Genomic DNA, 22,195 nt, shown 5'->3' on the forward strand with positions numbered 1-22,195 from the left:
AATCCATCTCAGGAGGTTGGGCGGAAACCCTAAAAGGTCAAGTTTATGCGCTAAAAGGGAATGGTTTACAGAGTCGAATGCTTTACTAAAGTCGGTGTTAATAACATCCGTCTGTAAGTTACCTTGAAAGCCTTTAATAACGAAAGAGGTAAACTCTAACAAGTTCGTGGTGGTTGATCGCCGCCTTATAAATCCATGCTGAGTTGCGGAGTTAAAACCTTCTCAAACATTTTGGACATTTTAGCGGATATCTTTGCTGTACCGATTCCTTCCAGATCGGGGGGAAGCAAGAAGAATCAATGGACAGGGTGAATAGTTTAAGTAAGGGTCCACACAGTGCCTATGCGCAGTACCTGAGTACACAACCTGGAACCCCGTCTGGACCCGGTGAAAAAACCGGCTTAACTAGTCGAAGATCATGAAGTAAAGAACATTCATTTAACAAGGGACTGAAAATGCCGTTCGAACTCGGTAAACCGTAAAATGGTGGTTTGGAAAAATTGGGCAAAAAGATCGGCAATTGCCTGATCATTACTTGCCGACGTATTACAAAATGATAGCGAGGATGGGTGTGCGGACGTTCTACGCTTACTGTTTACGAAGCAGTAAAACTGTTTAGGGTCCTGAGAAAAACGTATCCTGCATCGAGACAGGTAGTTCTTATAGCATTGAGCATTAAGAACTGAAAAGTTTGACCGAGCTATTACATAGCGAGAGTGAGAAGTAGGAGAACCCACTTCTTGAAAGTTTTTATAAAGTCTTGATTTTAAGTTTTTTAGCCTGGATAACTCTTTGGTAAACCAAGGGGGTTTTCCAGATCTAGTCGGACAAGAAAGCGGGACACAAGAATCAAAAAAAGTGCCAAGAGCATTGTAAAAAATGTTTGTGCCTTTTATGACATCAGTGCACAAGTACAAAGCGGACCAATCAAAATCCCTAATGAGGCTATTAAGCTTCGCAAACTCGGCTTTACGAAAGAAGCGGTCACGTTCAGGTAGCCTACTCGACCGATCCAATACAGTTGGTCCTATATCTAGCGACACCTCGAAAGTAGGGTGGTAGGCGTCTTCAGGTATAGTGAGCGGAAGGGCTCGGGTTAACAACACTATGGTCGGATCCGATACAAAGCACAGATCAAGCAATCGACCCAAGGAATTTTTCACATGATTGACTTGAAACAGGGACAGGTCAAGCAAGCCGTCAACAAAGTCATGTCGTGACTTGGGCACTAGGATACTAGACTCGTTTACCGAAGACCAAACAGTTCCTGGCAAGTTGAAGTCACCAAGAACTATCATACGATCTTTATCAGATAGCGAGGAAGAAACAGCGGTTAAAGCGGACAAGTGCTGCTCATAAATTGAAATATCCGAAGAAGGTGGGATATACGAGCAAGTAATGATTATAGCGAAAGCGGGAAGAATCAGTTTTACACACAGGAATTCCAGTTCCTGTTGAACTTGGAGTGTGAAGTGTTCCGACGTGAAGTAAGAGTCCACTGCAATTAGAACCCCCCCTGCACGTCGAGACGAACGGTCCTTTCTAAAAGTTGTGTACCGACCTGCCAAAACCTCGGAACTAAGAATGTCCGGCTTTAACCAGGTTTCAGTCAACACAATAACGTGGGAAGCAAATGCAACACTATCCCGGAAAAGAATGCTGAGCTTACTACGCAAGCCTCTTACATTCTGATAGGTTACTTAAAGAGAAGTTAGTTTTTTGGAAAAGTGGAAGCAAGACGGGAAGTTGAGGAAGAGGAAGTTGAGGTTGAGGGTGGCACACTGGAAAGATTTGTAAAGGATATGGGGGGCCTATTCTTCTTCTTAGCCTTAAATTCCTTCACCACCAAATGCTCCGGCCAAAATTTGGCGGAGCAAATGGTGTCAAATTGAGTTGGGGAGATGCTTATCTTAAACGAGGCTATCTCCCTGGCATAAGAGAAGTTGAATTTCTCCACCTTTAAACCCACGGCTTTTATTTTGCTTTGAATGAAAGCAATTACATCATTAGATGTGAGGTCAGCGGCCAGCCGTGAGACAAAAACTTGTCGTTTTGGTGGGACTCCCACCAGTGGTTTGGGCACCACAGGCCTAGTACCCGTGGTGGCAATATCCGGAGGTCCGGAACGTCTGTTTACTGGTGGGATCGGGATGGACGGGACAACTAGCGAACTTGCGGACACCACGGACACGGACGCTGCAGACGTACTTGGCTGCACATTCTCCGAGGCGATGAATTCGGCTACCGAGTCTGCATCGCCAGCAGCTGTCGTTGCCCTTGGAGTGGCAAACAAAGTCGGAGTCAGTTTTTCGGCGGCGCACGGCTGAGTGACGGTTGGCACTTGCAGATCACGCGGAGTGACCTTTTTACGCCTCGGAGACTCATTCAGCAGTTGCAGACTGCCAAATTGAGACTCCATGGCTAGGAGCCGATCGTATTGCTTTTTAAAGCCAACGGTAAGCTCCTTAAAGCCCTTCCGCAATCCATTACGCTTTGAAATGGCATCACTCACAAGGCCAGAAAATCCAGCACATTTTGCGTGCACTACGCTGTCGCAGAGCCAGCAGGGGATAATCGGCTGATCGTGGGTGATCTGCTTATTGCATGATTTTTTGGCACATACAACAGAAAACTCCATAATAAGAAATTGAACAAAATTAGAATCAAATAATATTTCAAAATAAATGGCTATCAAACCAGTGTGCCAGAAAAACGCTAATAGGAGGAGAGGAGAACAGTTGCAGCAGCAGCTAATGAGAGAGAGAGAGCTACTGAACAGAAACTTACGAGAGCGAGAGAGAAAGAACAGTTATTTAAGTTTAGGTGATAGGGAGAGAGTGATAACACAACAAAAGCTACCAGAAGAGAGCGGACTGCAATGCAATGTAATGCGTACTCACTCACTGCAACAACACAAACACGACAAGCCGACGCCGAAAAATAAAAAGTTAAATAATGTTTTAACACAAATCAAAAGGCACGCACTCGCGGAATAGAATAGGTTTCCAGATTGTTGGCTGGTTAGGAAGTTAATTAAAGTTTATTTAGGAAAACACCGGCTGTTTATTCAAAACAAAAGGAAAAAATGCGGAGCGCAAAACAAAAACGCGTCTGATCACTACGAAAGAGAACGAACGAAATTTCCTTGGCGTGCTGTTGTCAAAAGATTCTTCCTATCGCGGAATGGTAAATGCAAGTTTTAAAATGAACTCCATACATCTAATTCGGAGCCGTTCGTTTTCCATACCGACTTACCTGCCACAACCTCGCACGAAAAACGCTCAAAAAACGCCGTTTCATGTCTTTTAAACTAAAACTCCGATTATTTTGAATTTGATTTTCAACAGCTCTGGAAAATTGTCTATTAGATGCGTATATTCATTGTGTCCCAAGCGCTCAAAAAAATCTTCGACTTTTGCCACCTCTTTCGGCTGATTACCCACTTTGCGACGTTCAGTTACTAGCCATTGACAGTAATTTGAAGAGAAAAAGAAAAAAAATTAATTCCTGTGTGCGTTATGCATTTTTTTGCGGAAGAAAACTATCACTAAGCTTGGTAAATACTATGGGAACTCTGCACCTTCAATTTCAATGGTCAAAAAGGAGTTTACTAATTTACTAATTACTAATTAATTTACTAATGTACAAGAACAAACGATACGGAACGCCTAGACGCCCAGTTGAAGACACACAACACAATTGAACAAATTCACGATATGGTGCTGGCCGATGGGAGATTGAAAGTTCAATATATTGTGGAAGCCATAGGCAATTATATGGCACATTGCAAGACGCAACCATTCTTGCAATATGAATTTGAATTATAACTTTTTATTTTTAAAGAATTTAAAAAAAATTGATATGCAAAAACCTTAGCTATTTAATGATTCTTCAAAAGTAGAGAAATTTTGCAAAATAATGTTTTGTAAACAGATTCTTAAAGATTTGTTTAATGAGGTACTTTTTTCTTGGTCACTAGAATAGACACTAAAACTAATTAATTAATTAACTTATATTAAAATTTAATTTTTAGATTGGTAAATCTTTGATTAATTAGAAAAATAAAAAAATAATTTTAGTAATGAGTACTGCCTCCCTTGTTCGAAATAACTTCATATATCCGGTCCTTCATAGAATGTTACAGGGAGTCTACGTAGCTTAGGGAAATCTCGCTCCAAGAACGTTGAATTGCTGCAGTTAGTGTTTCCTTATTTTCTTATTGCTTTCCTCCTTCGTATACTTTCCGCGCAAGCCAGTCCCATACATTTTCAATAACGTTAAGATCTAGAGAATATGGTGGCCAAGTCATGATATTAACGTTTTGACTGGCAATAAACGACTTCACTACTCAAGCATTATGAATCGGGGCATTATCTTGTTGGAAAATCCATGGGATTGGTCCGAAGAGATCATTTAACTTTGGAAATACGTGTTTTGAATCGCTCACCGTTCATTTTCTGATCTATAAAAATCAAATCCATTGTACCATAAAAAGTGATGGCACCCCACACCATGACTCCACTTTCTTATCTCATCCATCAGGTCCGTCAAAATTGAAACGTTTTTCACCAGTAAAGACCACCGAACGCCAATCATTAAATCGAGTGTCAGTTTGAACATTCCACGTTATGTGTTCCTTCGCATATTGAAGCCGTTTTTCTTTGTGTATAAATGCTATAGAGGTGGTTTTTTTTCTTAATTTGTAGACGCTTTAGTTGTTTATCACTTTTGATTGTACGCTGAACTGTTGAAAGGCTTGCGCTTACTCCGGCTAGTTCCTTAATTTTAGCTGCTGACTTAGTCGAATTGGAAGCGATTCGTACTATTTTACGTTCAACTTGTGGAGTAAGTGCCTTTTTTAGTCCTTTAAAATGTTTTCCATATGATTTCGGATGTTTTAAATATCTATCAACAGAACTGGAGCTGCGTTGGCAATAATTCGATTCGATAGACCCCTATTTTTGACGTTCCAGCAAATTGCTTAAAAATAATTGATTTCTTAATTTGTAGTTATTATTTCATCAAAAAAACTGCAGCTCTTACCACAAGACTATCAAATGCGAAGTGCGTCTACTTCAGAGACCAACAATAAATTCACGTGTTTGCATAGCAATTTCTAGAAATGTCGAAAGCACTGTTATGTTAGCGCAAATCCACAAACCATGAGCAAATTTTTTTCGATAAGAAAAATATTTTCGACAACAAATACATCCCCAACAGTGAATAAAACAGATTATTGAAAAAAAATTTGGTTCGTCTAACCTATGACACGAAGTTTTATAAAACAATAAAATATAAAGTTTCAGACCGATTCGACAGCGTTTAGTGGTGCCGACTTGAGGTCAAAGTTCAAAAACACGATAATTTGCCAATGGTTCCTATGCATCGCTTTGAGCAGATTGATTTTTTTTGGGATCTCGAATATTAAAATATAATCCAGACCCTAAAATTACAGCTTTATTGGTTAACATTTAAGCCAAGAATAAATAATTAACCGTCAGCTTTGTTGTTATTTTAAGGCATTTTTATTATTCAGGGGGAATTGACTAGATTATTCTTTTACGACGTTTAGCAAGTTCTGAAACTCATCTATTTTTTGGTTAGTATTTGGTTATAGTCTTAAATAAGTTTAACAGCACGTTCGACTGTATCATCAACCACTTTGCAGAATTAGGTACCACAAAATCAGATAGTCTCTTTGTAATAAACGTTGGAAAATCATTTTCTTTAAAAACTAGACATCATCATGGTCAACCCGAAATGCCATGAGTTGCTTCGCCATTTCTCGTTTCTCCATGAAAGTAACTTTATCGTCAAACAATGCAAGTGCGATATTTTCATCATATAAATGCCACAAATGGCTGGAAGTCTTCTTTAAAACGACTTTTGCAATTTTCGGATTAAATTATTTATAGTTGTTCACTTCGCATATAAATTGAAAGTCCAGATATGGAGCTTCAACAGCTAATGTTGACCGAACCCAATAAAAATATAAACGTCAACCCTTCTCGAGTTGTCAACTTAAACTTCTCTCGAAAAATATACATCCAGCGTGCCTTGGTCCAGGTAGTCGATGAAAACTTTGGGAACCGATCCAAAAAAAAGTGAGTTAACTCTAACAATACAACGCTCTTAAGTTTTCGCAATTAAACTTGACAGAAGTTAATTATTGCATTTCTTCTGTCATTTAAATGCGTTGCAACGTACTGATCAGTCACACCAAACTTAAACTTGCTTTGTTCAATAGTCTTCCAGGAATCTTTAAATCTAGGAATCTTTAATTTTCGTAAAATAAAATCAACTTCAAAATTAAATATAAAATTATTATGTTCAGTGTAACTGACCTTTAAAAGTTTTTTATCGACCATCAAAATATTAAAATGTGCACCGAGGCAACATCTCGAAGGCTGCTGAGAAAAGCCACTAACCATACAGTATACATATATGTAGATGTGTCAGTTCATGCAGCGAGTATGTCGCAAACGAACTTTCTGCAAGCGGCCCCAGGATCTTTGGCTGCGGGGTTTAATGCATTCTGGTGACATCTCGTTCGGCTCATGACACGGCGCGAGCCGATCTTGACAACAACCCATCAGCGCAATTGTAATTATCATGATAAAGAATTTTTTTTTTACATTTTCAGCGCTACGGTTTGTTTTGTTTTTGTTTGTATCTTGTGGTTCCAGTGTATTTTAATGTAGGGCTACACACGCATTCTCACGTACTGTACGTTTGCGTCTCATAAGATTGCCGTCTGTTGTTTCGTTTTTGTTTGGAGTTTTAAGCTTATTGATGAATTGACTTGACTGCCGCAAAATAAATGTAAAATGGACAGGGTGTACGGGACACTTGGGTGTCGAAAATAAAATAAAGGCTGTTGTTTGTTTGATTTATTTGAATACGTAAAATTACATATGTAAATTGTATTACAAAATATAAAAAATTACATTTATAAAATTGCACATTTATATTTTAGATAGGTTTTACATAAATAAATACATATAAGTACATATTGGCTCCCGATTGAAGATCGGTAGCCAAAGCCCACAAGCGATGATTTATAACTGAGATGGGGTTAAAAATTAATCAGACGTTTGAGTCGACTTGATATGACTTAATTTAAAAAATGTTAAATAATTAAGTGGCATCCATGTTCTCGGTTTTTTTAAATCAGTTTTCTTTTAACCGTCAATTGTTAGGACAGCATTGGACTTGGTGTTTGGGGACAGCACTTCTTCACTGTGATCACCACCGATTGACTAATGCGAAGTTTTTTTTTTAGCAATATTATGTACTATCAGTATCAATCCGAATTATGAATTTAAAAAAATTGGATAAATTTGAATAAAAGAAGCTTGGAACCTAACATGAAGACAACTGTAATTTTGAATACCCTCATGCAATATATTAATGTAATAACCGGATATATTTATGTACATATGTATGTACATAAGATGTTTCATAATTGAATTAGAACATTTACGGGTATTGGCCATGAGAGTATTCAAGGTGCGACACGCATCTACATTTTTGCTTTGCACATTCTCGTCGGAAAGCACGCGATTGACAAGGCATTTGAAATGTATGTAAAACTAATTCCAAATAAAAGTATGAATATTTATTTTATTTTATATATATATTTTCTTAGAAATTATATTTAAATATATCATTTATCACAAATATATAATTTTTAGTTAAAATCACTTTTTTTTATATGGGATAAACAAAGAAGTCGAGAACTGACGGACTTTACAACTGACAACCTGTTTAAAATAAGGATATAAATGTGTAATTATATTATTGTAATATTTTATATTTTGTAGTATAAATCAAACAAATAACAGCTTTTATTTTATTTCCCGCGCCCTAGTGTACCATACCCCCACCCCCTGCCCATTCTTAATTTATTTTGTGGCGGTAGGTCAGTTCATCAAAAGACCCAAAACAAGAACCAAACTTAAATTTCAGTTCTAGCGGCCAGCAATACTAAACACACACGCAAAGTACGTGAGAATGCGTGTGAACCCATGCACTCAAATATGCTGGAGGGACAACAGAAATTGAACCAGCAAATACAAATACATATTTTTGTCGAAACATATTGTACTAACACATGCAAAGATGTTCTCTGCGTTCTCTCATGATGACGCGTCAGTACCCGAACGCCAGAGCCGAAGTCTCTGGGGTGCTCAAACTGGCTACGTGTCGTGTGACGCTTTCGTAGTATGAACTGGAACATCTATATACTATATGGTTAGTATATAGTGTGAGTGTGAGTGTGAGTGCATGACATACTCTCATGAAGATGTGAAAATGGGCAGACAAATGCGGGCTAGGCGTTAAACCTTCTAAAACGGAACTTTCTCTGAACGAGATCGCAGAGCAGAAGAAATCTATTCCTTATATGTGAAATTAAAATTTAAAAAATTTTTTTTTCGACGCTGCGAACCAATCTGACTTTTTATACCCGATACTCAAAATGAGTATTGGGTTATATTAGATTTGTGGTGAAAATGGATGTGTGTAACGTCCAGAAGGAATCGTTTCCGACCCCATAAAGTATATATATTCTTGATCAGCATCAATAGCCGAGTCGATTGAGCCATGTCTGTCTGTCCGTCTGTCCGTCCGTCCGTCCGTCCGTCTGTCCGCCTGTCCGTCTGTCCGTCCGTCCGTCTGTCCGCCTGTCCGTCCCCTTCAGCGCCTAGTGCTCAAAGACTATAAGAGCTAGAGCAACGATGTTTTGTATCCAGACTTCTGTGATATGTCACTGCTACAAAAATATTTCAAAGCTTCGCCCCGCCCACTTCCGCCGCCAACAAAGGACGAAAATCTGTGGCATCCACAACTTTAAAGATATGAGAAAACCAAAAACGCAGAATTGTAGAGAATGACCATATCTTTTAGACTGCAGAATCTGAATTTGATCGTATTATTATTATAGCCAGCATCAAGAAAACAATTTCATTTTTTCTCGCCCTGTCTCTCTCTAACACACACGTAGCATAGGCGGCTTTGCTTAGAGTAAAACATTAGCGCCTAGATCTCAGAGACTACAAAAGCTAGAGCAACCAAATTTGGTATCCACACTCCTGTGATATCGGACCTTGACCATTTTGTGTCAAAATTTCGCCACACCCCCTTCCGCCCCCGCAAAGGACGAAAATCTGAGGCATCCACAAATCTCAGAGACTATTAAGGCTAGAGTAACCAAATTTGGTATCCGCACTTCTGTTAGATCTCACTATAAAACGTATATCTCAGAATTTCGCCCCACCCCCTTCCGCCCCCACAAAGGACGAAAATCTGTTGCATCCACAATATTGCAGATTCGAGAAAACTAAAAACGCAGAATCATAGATAATGACCATATCTATCAGACTGCTGAATCTGGATCAGATCGGATTATTTTTATACCCAAAAGGAACAAATCAATTTGCACTGGCTACGCAGCGCCCGACGTCACGCTCAGACTGATTTTCTGTCTCTCTCGCACGCACTCTTTGTCGTGTCGGTTAATATTAGCGGCGTCTGCCGCAGGAGAGCCATACTGACTTAGTATCGGGTATAACCGTAGAGTTGCGGTGTCCGCAGCAACTCACAACGTCTGCTTGAATTGCTATAAATCCTACCCGAACACTTTGTAGCTTAGGCGTATCGTCTGAAAAATATTAAGCTTTCAAATTCAAAATTGAGAATTTTTCCCCAATTTTGACTTTGAAAACTTGGGAAAAGTCGAAATAAATCCTTTTTATACCCGATACTCACAATGAGTATTGGGGTATATTAGATTTGTGGTAAAAGTTGATGTGTGTAACGTCCAGAAGATCAAAGAGACAAAGACAAAGAGTGCGTGCGAGAGAGACAGAAAATCAGTCTGAGCGTGACGTCGGGCGCTGCGTAGCCAGTGCAAATTGATTTGTTCCTTTTGGGTATAAAAATAATCCGATCTGATCCAGATTCAGCAGTCTGATAGATATGGTCATTATCTATGATTCTGCGTTTTTAGTTTTCTCGAATCTGCAATATTGTGGATGCAACAGATTTTCGTCCTTTGTGGGGGCGGAAGGGGGTGGGGCGAAATTCTGAGATATACGTTTTATAGTGAGATCTAACAGAAGTGCGGATACCAAATTTGGTTACTCTAGCCTTAATAGTCTCTGAGATTTGTGGATGCCTCAGATTTTCGTCCTTTGCGGGGGCGGAAGGGGGTGTGGCGAAATTTTGACACAATATGGTCAAGGTCCGATATCACAGGAGTGTGGATACCAAATTTGGTTGCTCTAGCTTTTGTAGTCTCTGAGATCTAGGCGCTAATGTTTTACTCTAAGCAAAGCCGCCTATGCTACGTGTGTGTTAGAGAGAGACAGGGCGAGAAAAAATGAAATTGTTTTCTTGATGCTGGCTATAATAATACTACGATCCAATTCAGATTCCGCAGTCTTAAAGATATGGTCATTCTCTACAATTCTAGGCTTTTGGTTTTCTCATATCTTTAAAATTGGCAAAACCGACCATGAAACCTGTGTGTTAGAGAGAGACAGAGCGAGAAAGAATGAAATTGTTTTCTTGATTCTGGCTATAATAATTATACGATCTGGTTCAGATTTTGCACTCTAGAAGATATAGTCATCTTCTACGATTCTGCGTTTTTCTCGTATCGTCGAAAGTGTGGATGCCACAGATTTTCGCCCTTTGTGGGGGCGGAAGTGGGCGGGGCAAAGTTTTAAAATATTCTTGTAGCAGTGACATATCACAGAAGTCTGGATCCAAAACATCGTTGCTCTCGCTCTTTTAGTCTTTGAGCACTAGGCGCTGAAGGGGACGGACAGACGGACAGACAGACGGACAGACAGACGGACAGACAGACAGACGGACAGACAGACATGGCTCAATCGACTCGGCTATTGATGCTGATCAAGAATATATATACTTTATGGGGTCGGAAACGATTCCTTCTGGACGTTACACACATCCATTTTCACCACAAATCTAATATACCCCAATACTCATTTTGAGTATCGGGTATAATTATGCTTGTGGCCAAATTCACCACACGTTATTAAAGTACAATGCACAAGAAACGCGTTTGGTTAGTTGGTAAGCGAAAACTTTTGGCTCTCCACCAATGAAGAGATAACACCAATTAACTGTAAATGGTCTGCACAAACGATAGCATATGCGGAAAAAAAATTCGTACAGTGTGCCCTGCAATTAATCTGCAATCACAACATAAATCATAAATAAATCACAACGTATGTTATTCATTACTATTTGTTATTTTTAAAAAATTGGTTTTTAATTTTGTAGTAGTTTTTGGTGTTTTGAGTATATATTTGTACAATAAATACTACATTGTATACAGCCAGGCTCCGGTTTTCACTTCCACAAAAGTTTTCCGATTTATCTTTGAATTTACATAAATTGGTGCTCCCTTTTTCACAATCGCAATATTGCTTCGTTTTCAAAACGAAAACATTTTCCTCGACGAAGTGAAAAGTAAACACTTTTTATACAAAAAAACGAATCTTAATTGCAAAAGTAAAAAAAAGAGTTGACTTATTGATGCATTAACATAAATTTGACACCATTACCAAGGCAATTTAGCCCTCCTTATACATAATTTTATTTTAACCCAACCCAAAATTTGGCTCGGAAATAATTGGTCAGAGCAACAATTTTCGTTTTGGTGCAAACAGCCGACGCAGTCCGATTCGGTTATAGGAACGTTGGTATGAAATGAATTTTTGCACATACCAGCACAAATGCTCGCAACATGCACGTAACAGAACATCTGAGTAAGGACAGCTGTTACGCGCCCCATTTAATTATAAATTTATATGCAACAAATTCATTATTTGACCAATAGCCATTTAATTTTCAATATGCATGCTGTACTCACAGTTTGTCAGACATGTTTGTCAGAGGTTGCATATAAGATGTCTTGATCTTCTTAACTTGCGTCGTTTTGCTTCAAAACAACCAATTGAAAAAGAAAGGCATTTTTATCACTCTGTATATTTTTTTAAAACAACCAGGTCAGCTGTTTTTGTTTGCAAGAACCGATGAGAAGATGAAACATATCGATAGCAAAATTTGTAAAAACAAGAGCACCTAAAAACGTCATCCGCAAAAATAAATGAAAACCGGAGTCTGCCTGCAGTATAACTGCAACAGAATGTAGAAGAAAAAAAATTGAATATATTTGAAAATATTATCCTTTATGTCATTCAAGGATATGCAATGCACAAGAACATTTTGAAATTTCTGATGATACACCACTTGGTTCAAAGGGTATTCAATTTAGCTTTTATTTTTGATTTTTTTAAATACGGAATAACTTTTATTTGTAACTTTTACAATAAAAATTGAGTATTATTTTTTATAATAATTTTGTTTTAAATCAAAAATAATTTTTTTTATAATTATTTTGTTTTAAATCAAAAATAATTTTTTATAATAATTTTGTTTTAAATCAAAAATTATTTTGTAAAATAATTTTGTTTTAAGTATAAAAAAAGTATTACTTTTGATTTTTATTGAAAAAATCAACAGTTAGTGCTTGCCTTTGATTTTTATTGAAAAAAAAAAACGATATTTTTGATTTTTATTGAACAAATTATATGGGATTATATTATTATAACATTATAACAATTATAACAGATTTTTTTTTTTTTTTTTTATAAAAATTAAAAATAGTGCTGGTTTGTAACTTTTCAATACAAATTGGGAAATAATTGTTGAATTGCAATTTGTATTTAAAAACTTAAAAACTTACAGTTGCTGTTTTTTTTGTATCTAAAATAATTTTCAACAACGGTGGTTCTAGGACATTGGGCTGGCTGGAAAATGGTCCTGGTGCTAATCCGGTCGAGAATCATTAGCACATCATGAAGGTTTTTATATAAAACAGGGAGGCAAAACTGTATCCGAAATCGAAAAAAAAAAATATTTTAAAATGTGGTTCAGGCTTGTGTAAATGCTCTACCTGTACACACGTACGTTCGCATCGCCACATCACTGCACCAACGTCAAAAAAAGAGATAAATAAATAAAACAAAACATAACAAAATCAAAATTCCAAACACAAAGAGACCATTATCGGTGAGAGACACCGTTATGTCGCCCAAAGTGAAAAAGAAAAGAAAGTCTGTCAAAAACAGACGCTGGGCAGCATTTAGTAGACAGCAGAAACTATTATTCGCCTCTGCAAACACAATCACAGTTACATGAAGACATTGAGATTAGCGATAAGAATGAAGATGAGCTCGAGCAACTCATTTCTAAAAGCAAAGAGTTTGTCCCTCCGATAACAGTGCTTAAATGCACAGTGGAGCAACTACATACTATTTGCAAAGAAATAAATTGCTCAATACTCCATTAAAAAGATTTTAATTGGTATTAAGCTCCACTGTGTGGACTTTAAGGACTATGAAGCCGCTTGTAATGGCAAATTTTAATATTTCTCTTTTGCCTATAAAAAATATAAGCCCTATAAAGCATTGCTATCGGGTTTGGATAAGGTGGATCCCATTTCATTAAAAAATGATCTCATTGGACTTGGACTCAAATGACTGGATGTTAAGCTCGTTCAGCGAAAAGGACAAAATAACTCTGAATTAATATTATATGTGGCCTACTTCACTAATAAAACCGTTTCGCTCAACGAGCTCAAAAGAAACCATTCAGTCATCAACTATGTAAGATTAAAATGGGATTACCAAAAGAGAAACAGGATCCAAATCACCTAGTGCTACAATTGCCAAATGTTTGGACATGGCTCAAACCGCTGCGCCGTCAAATCATACTGTTCAATCTGTGCAGGAAGTCATAAAACCACTGAATGTCCAAGAAAAACAGCCGTTAAATGTGCCAACTGCAACGGTCCACACAAAGCAAACGATTCCAGTTGCCCTAGCAGGATTAGTTATATTAATTTAAGAACTGAATATCAGCCCAACAGAGTAAGACCAAATGCTAACAATGTTTCTAAGCTGGAAAATACTAATACTTTCCCAAATACTCTTAACCAACCAAATTTACATGCAAACGCCACATGGGTAAGACCAGTCAATAGTTATACGCCAAATGGTAATGAAAAGCTATTTTCAATAGAGGAGATAAACACGTTAACGTTTGAACTTATAAGAAATTTAAGAAACTGCAAGTCCAAGTCAGATCAATTTGAAGTGATAACCTCTCTGGCATGCAAGTTTCTTACATAATGTTAAATAATCTCTCAATTGTAACATGGAACGCCAGAGGCGTTAAAAACAAAAAAGACGAGCTCTTCGATGTTCTTAAAAGAAGGGGGAAAACACACAAAAACAAATTTTTTCAAATGATATACGTTTACTAAGTACACTCCCTGGAAACTTTGTGCTAGGTGGTGATTTCAAAAGTCGACATAGATTTTGGGGTTGTAGTCGTACTTGGGGAACACTGCTATACGATTTCTTAATGTCACGTGGCTTGGTAGTCCATTTTCCCGATAAACACTCTTATGTACCAGCTAGAATTAGTTCTAGAATTAAGTCCTCTACATTAGATATCTTTGGAACTAACAAATGCGAGTTACTAAGTGATACAACATTAATCTATGGCCTTGGCTCAGATCATCCCCCAGTCGAAACTTTACTTTATTTAAGTTGGGATGTAATTAAAAGATTCTTCTACGATATCAAAAATGCAAATTGGATCCTATTTGGTAGAGTTATAAACCGATTACTACCAGACTGTGATCTCGTCTTCGCTGATTCACAAGATGACATAGACAAATTAATAGACGATTTTAGCTTGGTAGTTCTCACAGCAAAGGATTGAAGTATCCCAAAGAAAGAAATCCGCCTAACACCAAAAGCCCTGCCGTACACATTTCCTTGATTAAACTTAGAGATCGACACCGTCGAAATTGGTTGAGACACAGAAATAAAGCAGATCTGGTAGTGAGATGGCTCAACCAACTTAAAAACAAAAAATTTCCGAACTTAGAAATGAAAATTGGAATAATTTTATAACCTCGATGACAAAAATTCTTCTCCCTTTTGGAAGCTAACAAAAGTTGTCAAGAAGAAAAATGTAAGCATACCAATTTTAAGGCACAACCAAGAACAGTTCGAAACTGCAGTACAAAAGACCGAATTATTAGCATCAATGTTCGCATTAAATCATTCCCATTCAAGTAACCTTAGTGATCCCTCCACAGTCTCTGAAGTCACAAGCTGTATGGCCTCATTAAACTCTTTGCCAGTAGCCAGTGACGATTCATATATGACTGATATCCAAGATATCTCAGCTGTTCTAAAAGATCTCAAGTTCAAGAAAACTCCTGGCCTTGTTAACATTGAAAATTTGTGCCTAAAAGTACTGCCTCGAAAAAGAGTGAAATTGCTGACATTAATTATAAATGGATATGCCTTCGATTAGCGTATTTTCCACAGAAATGGAAACTCTCCTAAGTCATCCCAATTTTAAAAGCAAACAAGCCTCCTGAGTGTCCTACCTCTTACAGGCCCATCAGCCTGCTCTTTTCAGTAAGTAAAGTTCAAGAGAAAATTATCTTTAGTGAAGATAACGTTGTCCTCCCGCCACAACAATTTGGTTTCCGCCGTGAACATAATAAAGTGCACGCTTTATGTAGAATAAAGAGAATCGTAAAGTCAAACTTCAGTAGATCCAAATCTACGGGTATGGTTCTACTAGACATTAAAGCTGTCTTTGATTCTGTATGGCATGAGAGGCTTGTCTACAAAATGAACCTTTTGCATTTTCCAATTCCAATTATACAAATAATTCAAAGCTTCCTGAGTAACAGGTCTTTTGTTGTTCACATATGCGATGCTCACTCACGTGCAGTCAACATAAATGCAGGATGTCCGCAAGGATCCTGTCTTTCCCAATCCTATACAATATATATACGTCAGATTTTCCTGAATTAAGTGGATGCACTGCATCAATTTTTGCGGACGATACTGCAATCCTTTGTTCTGGGACACTTGCAGATTCTCAGATTCTCTTCAAGAAGCCTTCAACGCCCTTGTTGCATATTTCCATAAATGGAAAATTCTCGCCAATTTCACAAGGAAAAGAAATATGATTTATATTCCATCAAATTGTATTAATCTGATCCAGGTGGACATAAACTGGGAAATTAATGTTAGATATTTGGGGGTCATATTAGACAAAAACTGAATTTCGCAGACCACATTCAACATATAATTTAAAAAAACTGATATTTTAATTTGTATCTTGTATCCATTTATAAATAGGAATTCTCGCCTCAATTTAGAAAATAAAATGTATCTATTAAGGTCAATTTTTCAATCCACAATATATTATGGTGCACCGGTTTGGGTTGATATTGCAAATGTCAATATTAGTAAAATCCAAGTTGCACAAAACAAAATTTTAAAAATGATATATAACCTACCATGGCATTTCTCCACTACCGACTTACACTTTAATGCTAACGTTGAACTAGCCTCAGTGGGAATGGCTAAGCTTCACACCAACTTTATAAATAGATGTACATATGTATATACTCAATTTATCCACACTTAAAAAATATTTGATTTATTTTTTTAGTTTTTTTTTTTTAGTTTTTTTTTAATTTCTAAGTAATTGTGTTTTAAGGGGTATGGGGCATATGGGGTTGTATGGGGGTTTTGTATATATTTATTTTTCCCTTTGTCATTATGTTTAAAATGAACTTTTTTAAAATGAACTGCATTTTTCATAAAATTCATTAAATTTTCTATAAAATTATAAAATAAAATAAAATACCAAAGTGATCAAACTTTTGGTATGTTTCGATAGTCATTTATTCGGTTTTTATACCCGAAACTCAAAATGAGAATATTAGATTTTTGGGGAAAATGGATGTGTGTAACGAACAGAAGGATGCGTGATGCCGAGCCAAGTGAGAGACTTGTTTGACCGTCCGTCTTAGTTTGACACTACGTTTGTTCCAAACTCTTGTGATATCACACCAAGTTTGTTTCAAACTTGCCCTTTGCCCCTTTCCGCCTCACAAAGGACGAAAATCTATGGCATCCAAATTTTTGAAGATACGAGAATGACCATATCTCTGAGACTACCGATCAGATCGGATTATTATTATAGCAAGAAGGAACTAATCAATTTACAGTGGCTACGTAAACACAGCCATGCGCTTACTCATTCTCTCTCTCTCTCTCTGTCTGTCTCTCTCACACACTCTTTGTAGTACAATGTGTGCGTCCTCTGGCGGAAAGGAGCCATACTGACTAAGTATCTGTTATAAATGTAGCAGCAACCCACAACGTTCCCCCGCGTTTTTATTGCTTTTTTCTTGACGCACAGCAAAGCAACAACAATTAAGATTTAATATACTAGAATGTAGTCAAATATGGGGACATTCGAATGAATTCGGAAACAAACTATCACTCTCAATTATTCAATTCGGCCCTCTTCATTTTAATGTAGTGCGTAGAAGTCCCTCAAACTCTATCGGCGTACCATTCGAATTCATTTAATTAATTCTGAGCATTGTTAATTCGAATGTTAATTTCCATTATCAAAACTTCTAGTAAGTGCATATATATTTATATATCGTGTGCAGCCTAATCAAAATTTCAGTCAAATTATTATTATCAATACCATTATTGCTAGTTGTTTTTATTGACTAATGCATTATTATTGACGTGATTATTTGATGAGTATTTATATATTCCTTCTATTTCTACTTATTTGAATAGCTTAATGTTTATGTATATCCTCCTCTTTTTAATTTTTCTATCGGTTTTTGGCAAGCTCCTTTAGATTCAAATATCAACAAAATTTTTATTTATATATTTATTCATATCATCGTGTTTCGGCGCGCCTAGTTTTAATATATGCCTTTAGTTGCTTAAATATTAAGCTTGAAACGGGAATCGTTTCTATTGTTATCAATGCAACTATTGAACAGCGTTGTATACAAAATGATAGTGCCCATAAAGTTGCAAACCGCTGAAAATATCATAATACCCATTGGTGAATTGACTGTTTACATAGTTACATTTTTGCACAACTTGAGACAAAATTAGTTGTTATCCACAATAGACAGGCAAAAAGGTTAAGGTTAAAAAATATAAATCTCGACGCAATTGAAAGACGCGTGTTTTATACTGTGCGTTTAAAACATCTGCATAAGACTAAATTTATTAAGAAATTTAAGAAAGAAATTTATTTTGCATTGTATATAAGTATACCTATAAGTATAAGTATGTTTATATTTCATGCCTAACCAATTGATTAAGCTTTTAATTTCTTTCGCAGGCGGCTCGCGTCCTTACTGGTTTGTGTTAACATCTGAGAGCATCTCCTGGTACAAAGATGAGGATGAAAAAGAAAAGAAATTCATGTTGCCATTGGATGGTTTAAAATTGCGCGATATTGAACAGGGCTTTATGTCAATGTCTAGACGTGTTACCTTTGCTTTATTCAGTCCAGACGGACGCAATGTTTATAAGGTTAGTAATTTTTGTTAGTATACAAAAAAATGAACTCCAAATGATTAATAAGAAAAAAAAAAAACAGAGAAAATACCTAAATCGAAATAAAAAAAACTTTTTTAAGGGGGCACATTTACCCAGAAGCATAAGGGAAGATATTTCTTTATTTTTGTTTTCTGTTTTTGTATTTTTTCATTTATTGTATTATAATGTTTTTTTTTTTTTTTTTTTTAATAAAACTTTAAGAATATGTTACATTTGTTATATACACCTAATTCTGTTTTTACACGGTAGATTGGTTCCTGAAAAAACCGTGTTAAAAAAGACATTGATTTTATGCAAAAATAAGTGATTGGTTCCTTATCTTTAAAGCGTATTAAAATTAAAGAAAAAATTAGGAAAATTAGAAAATAAAATTTTGCATATTAAAAATGTCTACCAAACACGTCTTATTGCATTGATAGCTCACAAAACACTAACAGATTTCTATTGCAAAAATGTAATCCCCTTACATTTCCACAAAAAAGGAATTCCCCCAAATTTTTGCTGACTACAATTGCTCTGACCAGTAAATTTTCTTGTATGTATGTGTACACAAAAAAACGAACGATAAAAAATATCTATGTACATATTCCCTCTTTGCTCTTTCTTGTTTTCGTTTGGTTTCTAGCTGCTTGTGAGCTGTGTGTGTTGTTATCTATTTGTGTTGTGTTATGTCGAACCGTGTTAAATGGAATAAAACCGTGTAAAAAATTTAAAATTTTTGATTTTCAAACCGTGTTATTTCAAAACCGTGTAAAAATAGAATTAGGTGTACTATGGAATATTGGGTAATAACAGCTAATTGCAGTGAACACTGAAACAAAATTCACTTTTTAAAATAACACTGATTTTTATTTCCAAATAGTGCATTTTGGTGTGAAATTATAATTTATTTTGACAGTAAAAAGGTGAAATTTTTATGACAAAAGATACCGATTTATATTGGCCACCGATAGCACTATGTAAAAAATTTATCTTTTATGCTTTACTCTGAATCAGACCTGATAGTTTAGGTTTATAACATTTAAATATTTTTTAATTACAACGTAATTGAACTTAAAAAACTTCTGAAAAAATCCAAAATGCATTTATCAATTAGGGTTTGTTATAATGATTTAGCTGCGCTATTTCACGCGAAATTTTAACCTTAGCAGTAATGAAGATAACTTACATATGTGCTCCACCCAACATATCCAAAGAACAAATCCACAAAGTTGCTATGCCAGCAACACCCAGCGACAAAAAAAAGGCGCACTCTGATATTTTATGCAATTTTAACTTCTCCAGCGTGGGGTTTCTCCAAATCTTATCCGATTCTTCTAATTTAATTTTTTTTGTTTGTTTCAATAATTTAATTCGTATCAAAAGAACATACTAAATTGTTTGATGTCATATTTATATGATTAAAAACAAATATTTTCCCAAATAATACTTTTTTTAACGTTCATTTAGTAATTTGATCAAAAGAAACGTCAAAGAATAACTTACAGGGCGCGCTCCATGACAAGGTGCAGAATCGTCCTGAAAGACGGGATCTTCTTCTCTCTCAGTAACTGATTTCATAATGGACACAGTTTAGGTTAGGTTAACCTGTACGACTTTCAGCGGGGCCACGCATTGGCCAATATGGCCCTTAGTTATCCGGATGGGGGAATGAGTGCTTGTGGGATTTTAAAGTCCTCGAGAATCGAGGTGTTTTTCGCAGAGGCCAGTAGTTCCTGCGGCGTCCTCTTGGAGGCATCTTCCAGTGATGCCAGCACCGGGGCGCCCAGATACACTTCCCGACACTTAAATACGACACACTAAAAATGTACATTTCAGGCACAAGCCAAAGAAAACGTGGAATTTGAATTTTCCTCAAATCTCTAGAATAAATAAAAAAAAAAAATAATAATAATAGCAATAGGTATTAAAGTAGATAAAGGAAAAAAATTGTTCAGTCCTTCCGTGGTAGGTGCGATAGGTAGTGAATGAGTTTTCCAGTGCGTTTTTTGTACATGGTTTTCGTCTGGTGTCTGTAAAGCATGTCTGGCCTGCTTCTCTCGTTTTGGAGCTCTAAGGGAGACAGGACGTCCGCCGCCTCATTTCCTTCGATACCTTAGTGGCTGGGAACCCAATAGATCCACAGTGACTTTGTCGTGCTTAGGATGTCCAGTGCCTCCCTGCTCGCCAAGACACTTCTGAAAATGACCGCGGACGCCTGCATGGATCAATTGCCGCTTTGCTGTCGACGAATAGATTGACTGCATCGTGTGCTTGCTTTATAAGCTTAGCGACCTCTGCTGCTTTCCTGATGGCGCAAACTTCCGCCTGGAATATGCTGCATCGGTCCGGTAGCTTATATGACAGCCTTATCTCCTACTCCTCCGTCCGTCTTGGAGTCTGGTTTATGTTGAGGTGCTCAGTTTGATCCCTTCCGTTTTTCCAGTCATCAGGTCCCAAAGAAGAGGTTTTTTTTTATGTCGAGGCAAGTTTGGGGGTTATGTAATCAGTAGTCATGTTATGTCCCTGCCAATCGAACTATGCCCGTATCCTTGTGGCGACATGTGTCCTGATGCGATGGGGCGCTGTGCTGCCTTTCCTGCAGTCAGACGAGTGTGGATGTCCAGGGGGTCGATTCCAAGTAAGGTTTAATACAGAGCAGAGCTTGTCGCTGAATCTTTTCCATAAGTTTATGGTACGTCATCTTTTTGGTAGCTGCTACCACACTAAGACTCCATACAGGAAAATTGGTCGCACCAACGAGATGTAAATGCAGTTCATTAAAGCAGGAGACAGGTCCCATGTGCTGCTGAGTATTTTTTTTTTTTTTTTTTTTTTTTTTTGTGGATGTTGACATGCAATGACTGCATCTTTCAAGAGGCGATGTAATTACTGCACCGTCAAGTGGCCCGTGTGACATCAGTAGAAGGCTGTTACGCGAGCATGCAGGAAAGATAGCTGTTAGACTAATATTCGAGGAAGATTAGCACGAAAGTTTCTAAGAGAACTAGACATGCATTCAAAATAAACATAAAAATAAAAATACCACTACAATTACTAATTACTAGAAAGGTGTGTAAGGATTAGTAATTTAATAAGAGGAAGAGAATTAGTGGTGGATATGATATGGTAGAGGGATTTATAATTCGAGCTTAAGACCCTAAACGGTTCATGCAAGGAATGATTCGATCTAAAAAGTAGAAGGAACAACGGTATACAATTTCTAGTAAGTCTAATAGGAATCGTAAAGTTTATGCGGCTCAACAGATCAGGGCTGTCTATGTCACCCCTGATCAAGTTGTGCATAAAAATCACACCAAGCATTTTTCTACTGTCAACTAAGGATGGGAGGTTTACTAATAGTAGTCTACTAGAGTAAGATGGGAGTCTTACACCCGCATCCCAGTTAAGGCGCCGCAGAGCAAACAGTAAAAAGTTTTTCTGTACTGATTCTATACGGTCCTGGTGTACTTTGTACTGAGGGCACCATACACAGGAGCCGTATTCTAAGATCGGACGAACAAGCGAGGTATAGAGAGTCTTTGTTATATAGGGGTCGTCAAATTCCTTTGACCACCTCTTTATAAACCCAAGCACGCCCATGGCCTTATTTACCATGGTAGAAATGTGTTCGGAAAACTTTAACTTGGGGTCTAACATAACACCCAGATCATCCACCAGGGTAATTCTCTCAAGAG

General features: G+C 37.0%; 1 protein-coding gene across 12 annotated transcripts in view; it reads left to right on the forward strand.

Annotated features, from left to right (window-relative positions):
* LOC117186837 (dynamin) overlaps positions 1-22,195 on the forward strand; it is a 131,093-nt gene that overhangs the window by 9,035 nt on the left and 99,863 nt on the right. For all 12 annotated transcript variants that reach the window (XM_033388135.1, XM_033388144.1, XM_033388145.1 and 9 more), the window contains one exon: positions 18,298-18,491. In XM_033388135.1, coding sequence (XP_033244026.1) covers positions 18,298-18,491 — 194 coding nt within the window. The remainder of the gene's footprint in view (positions 1-18,297; positions 18,492-22,195) is intronic.

Source organism: Drosophila miranda, chromosome XR, assembly GCF_003369915.1.
Source record: "Drosophila miranda strain MSH22 chromosome XR, D.miranda_PacBio2.1, whole genome shotgun sequence".
Taxonomy (NCBI): domain Eukaryota; kingdom Metazoa; phylum Arthropoda; class Insecta; order Diptera; family Drosophilidae; genus Drosophila; species Drosophila miranda.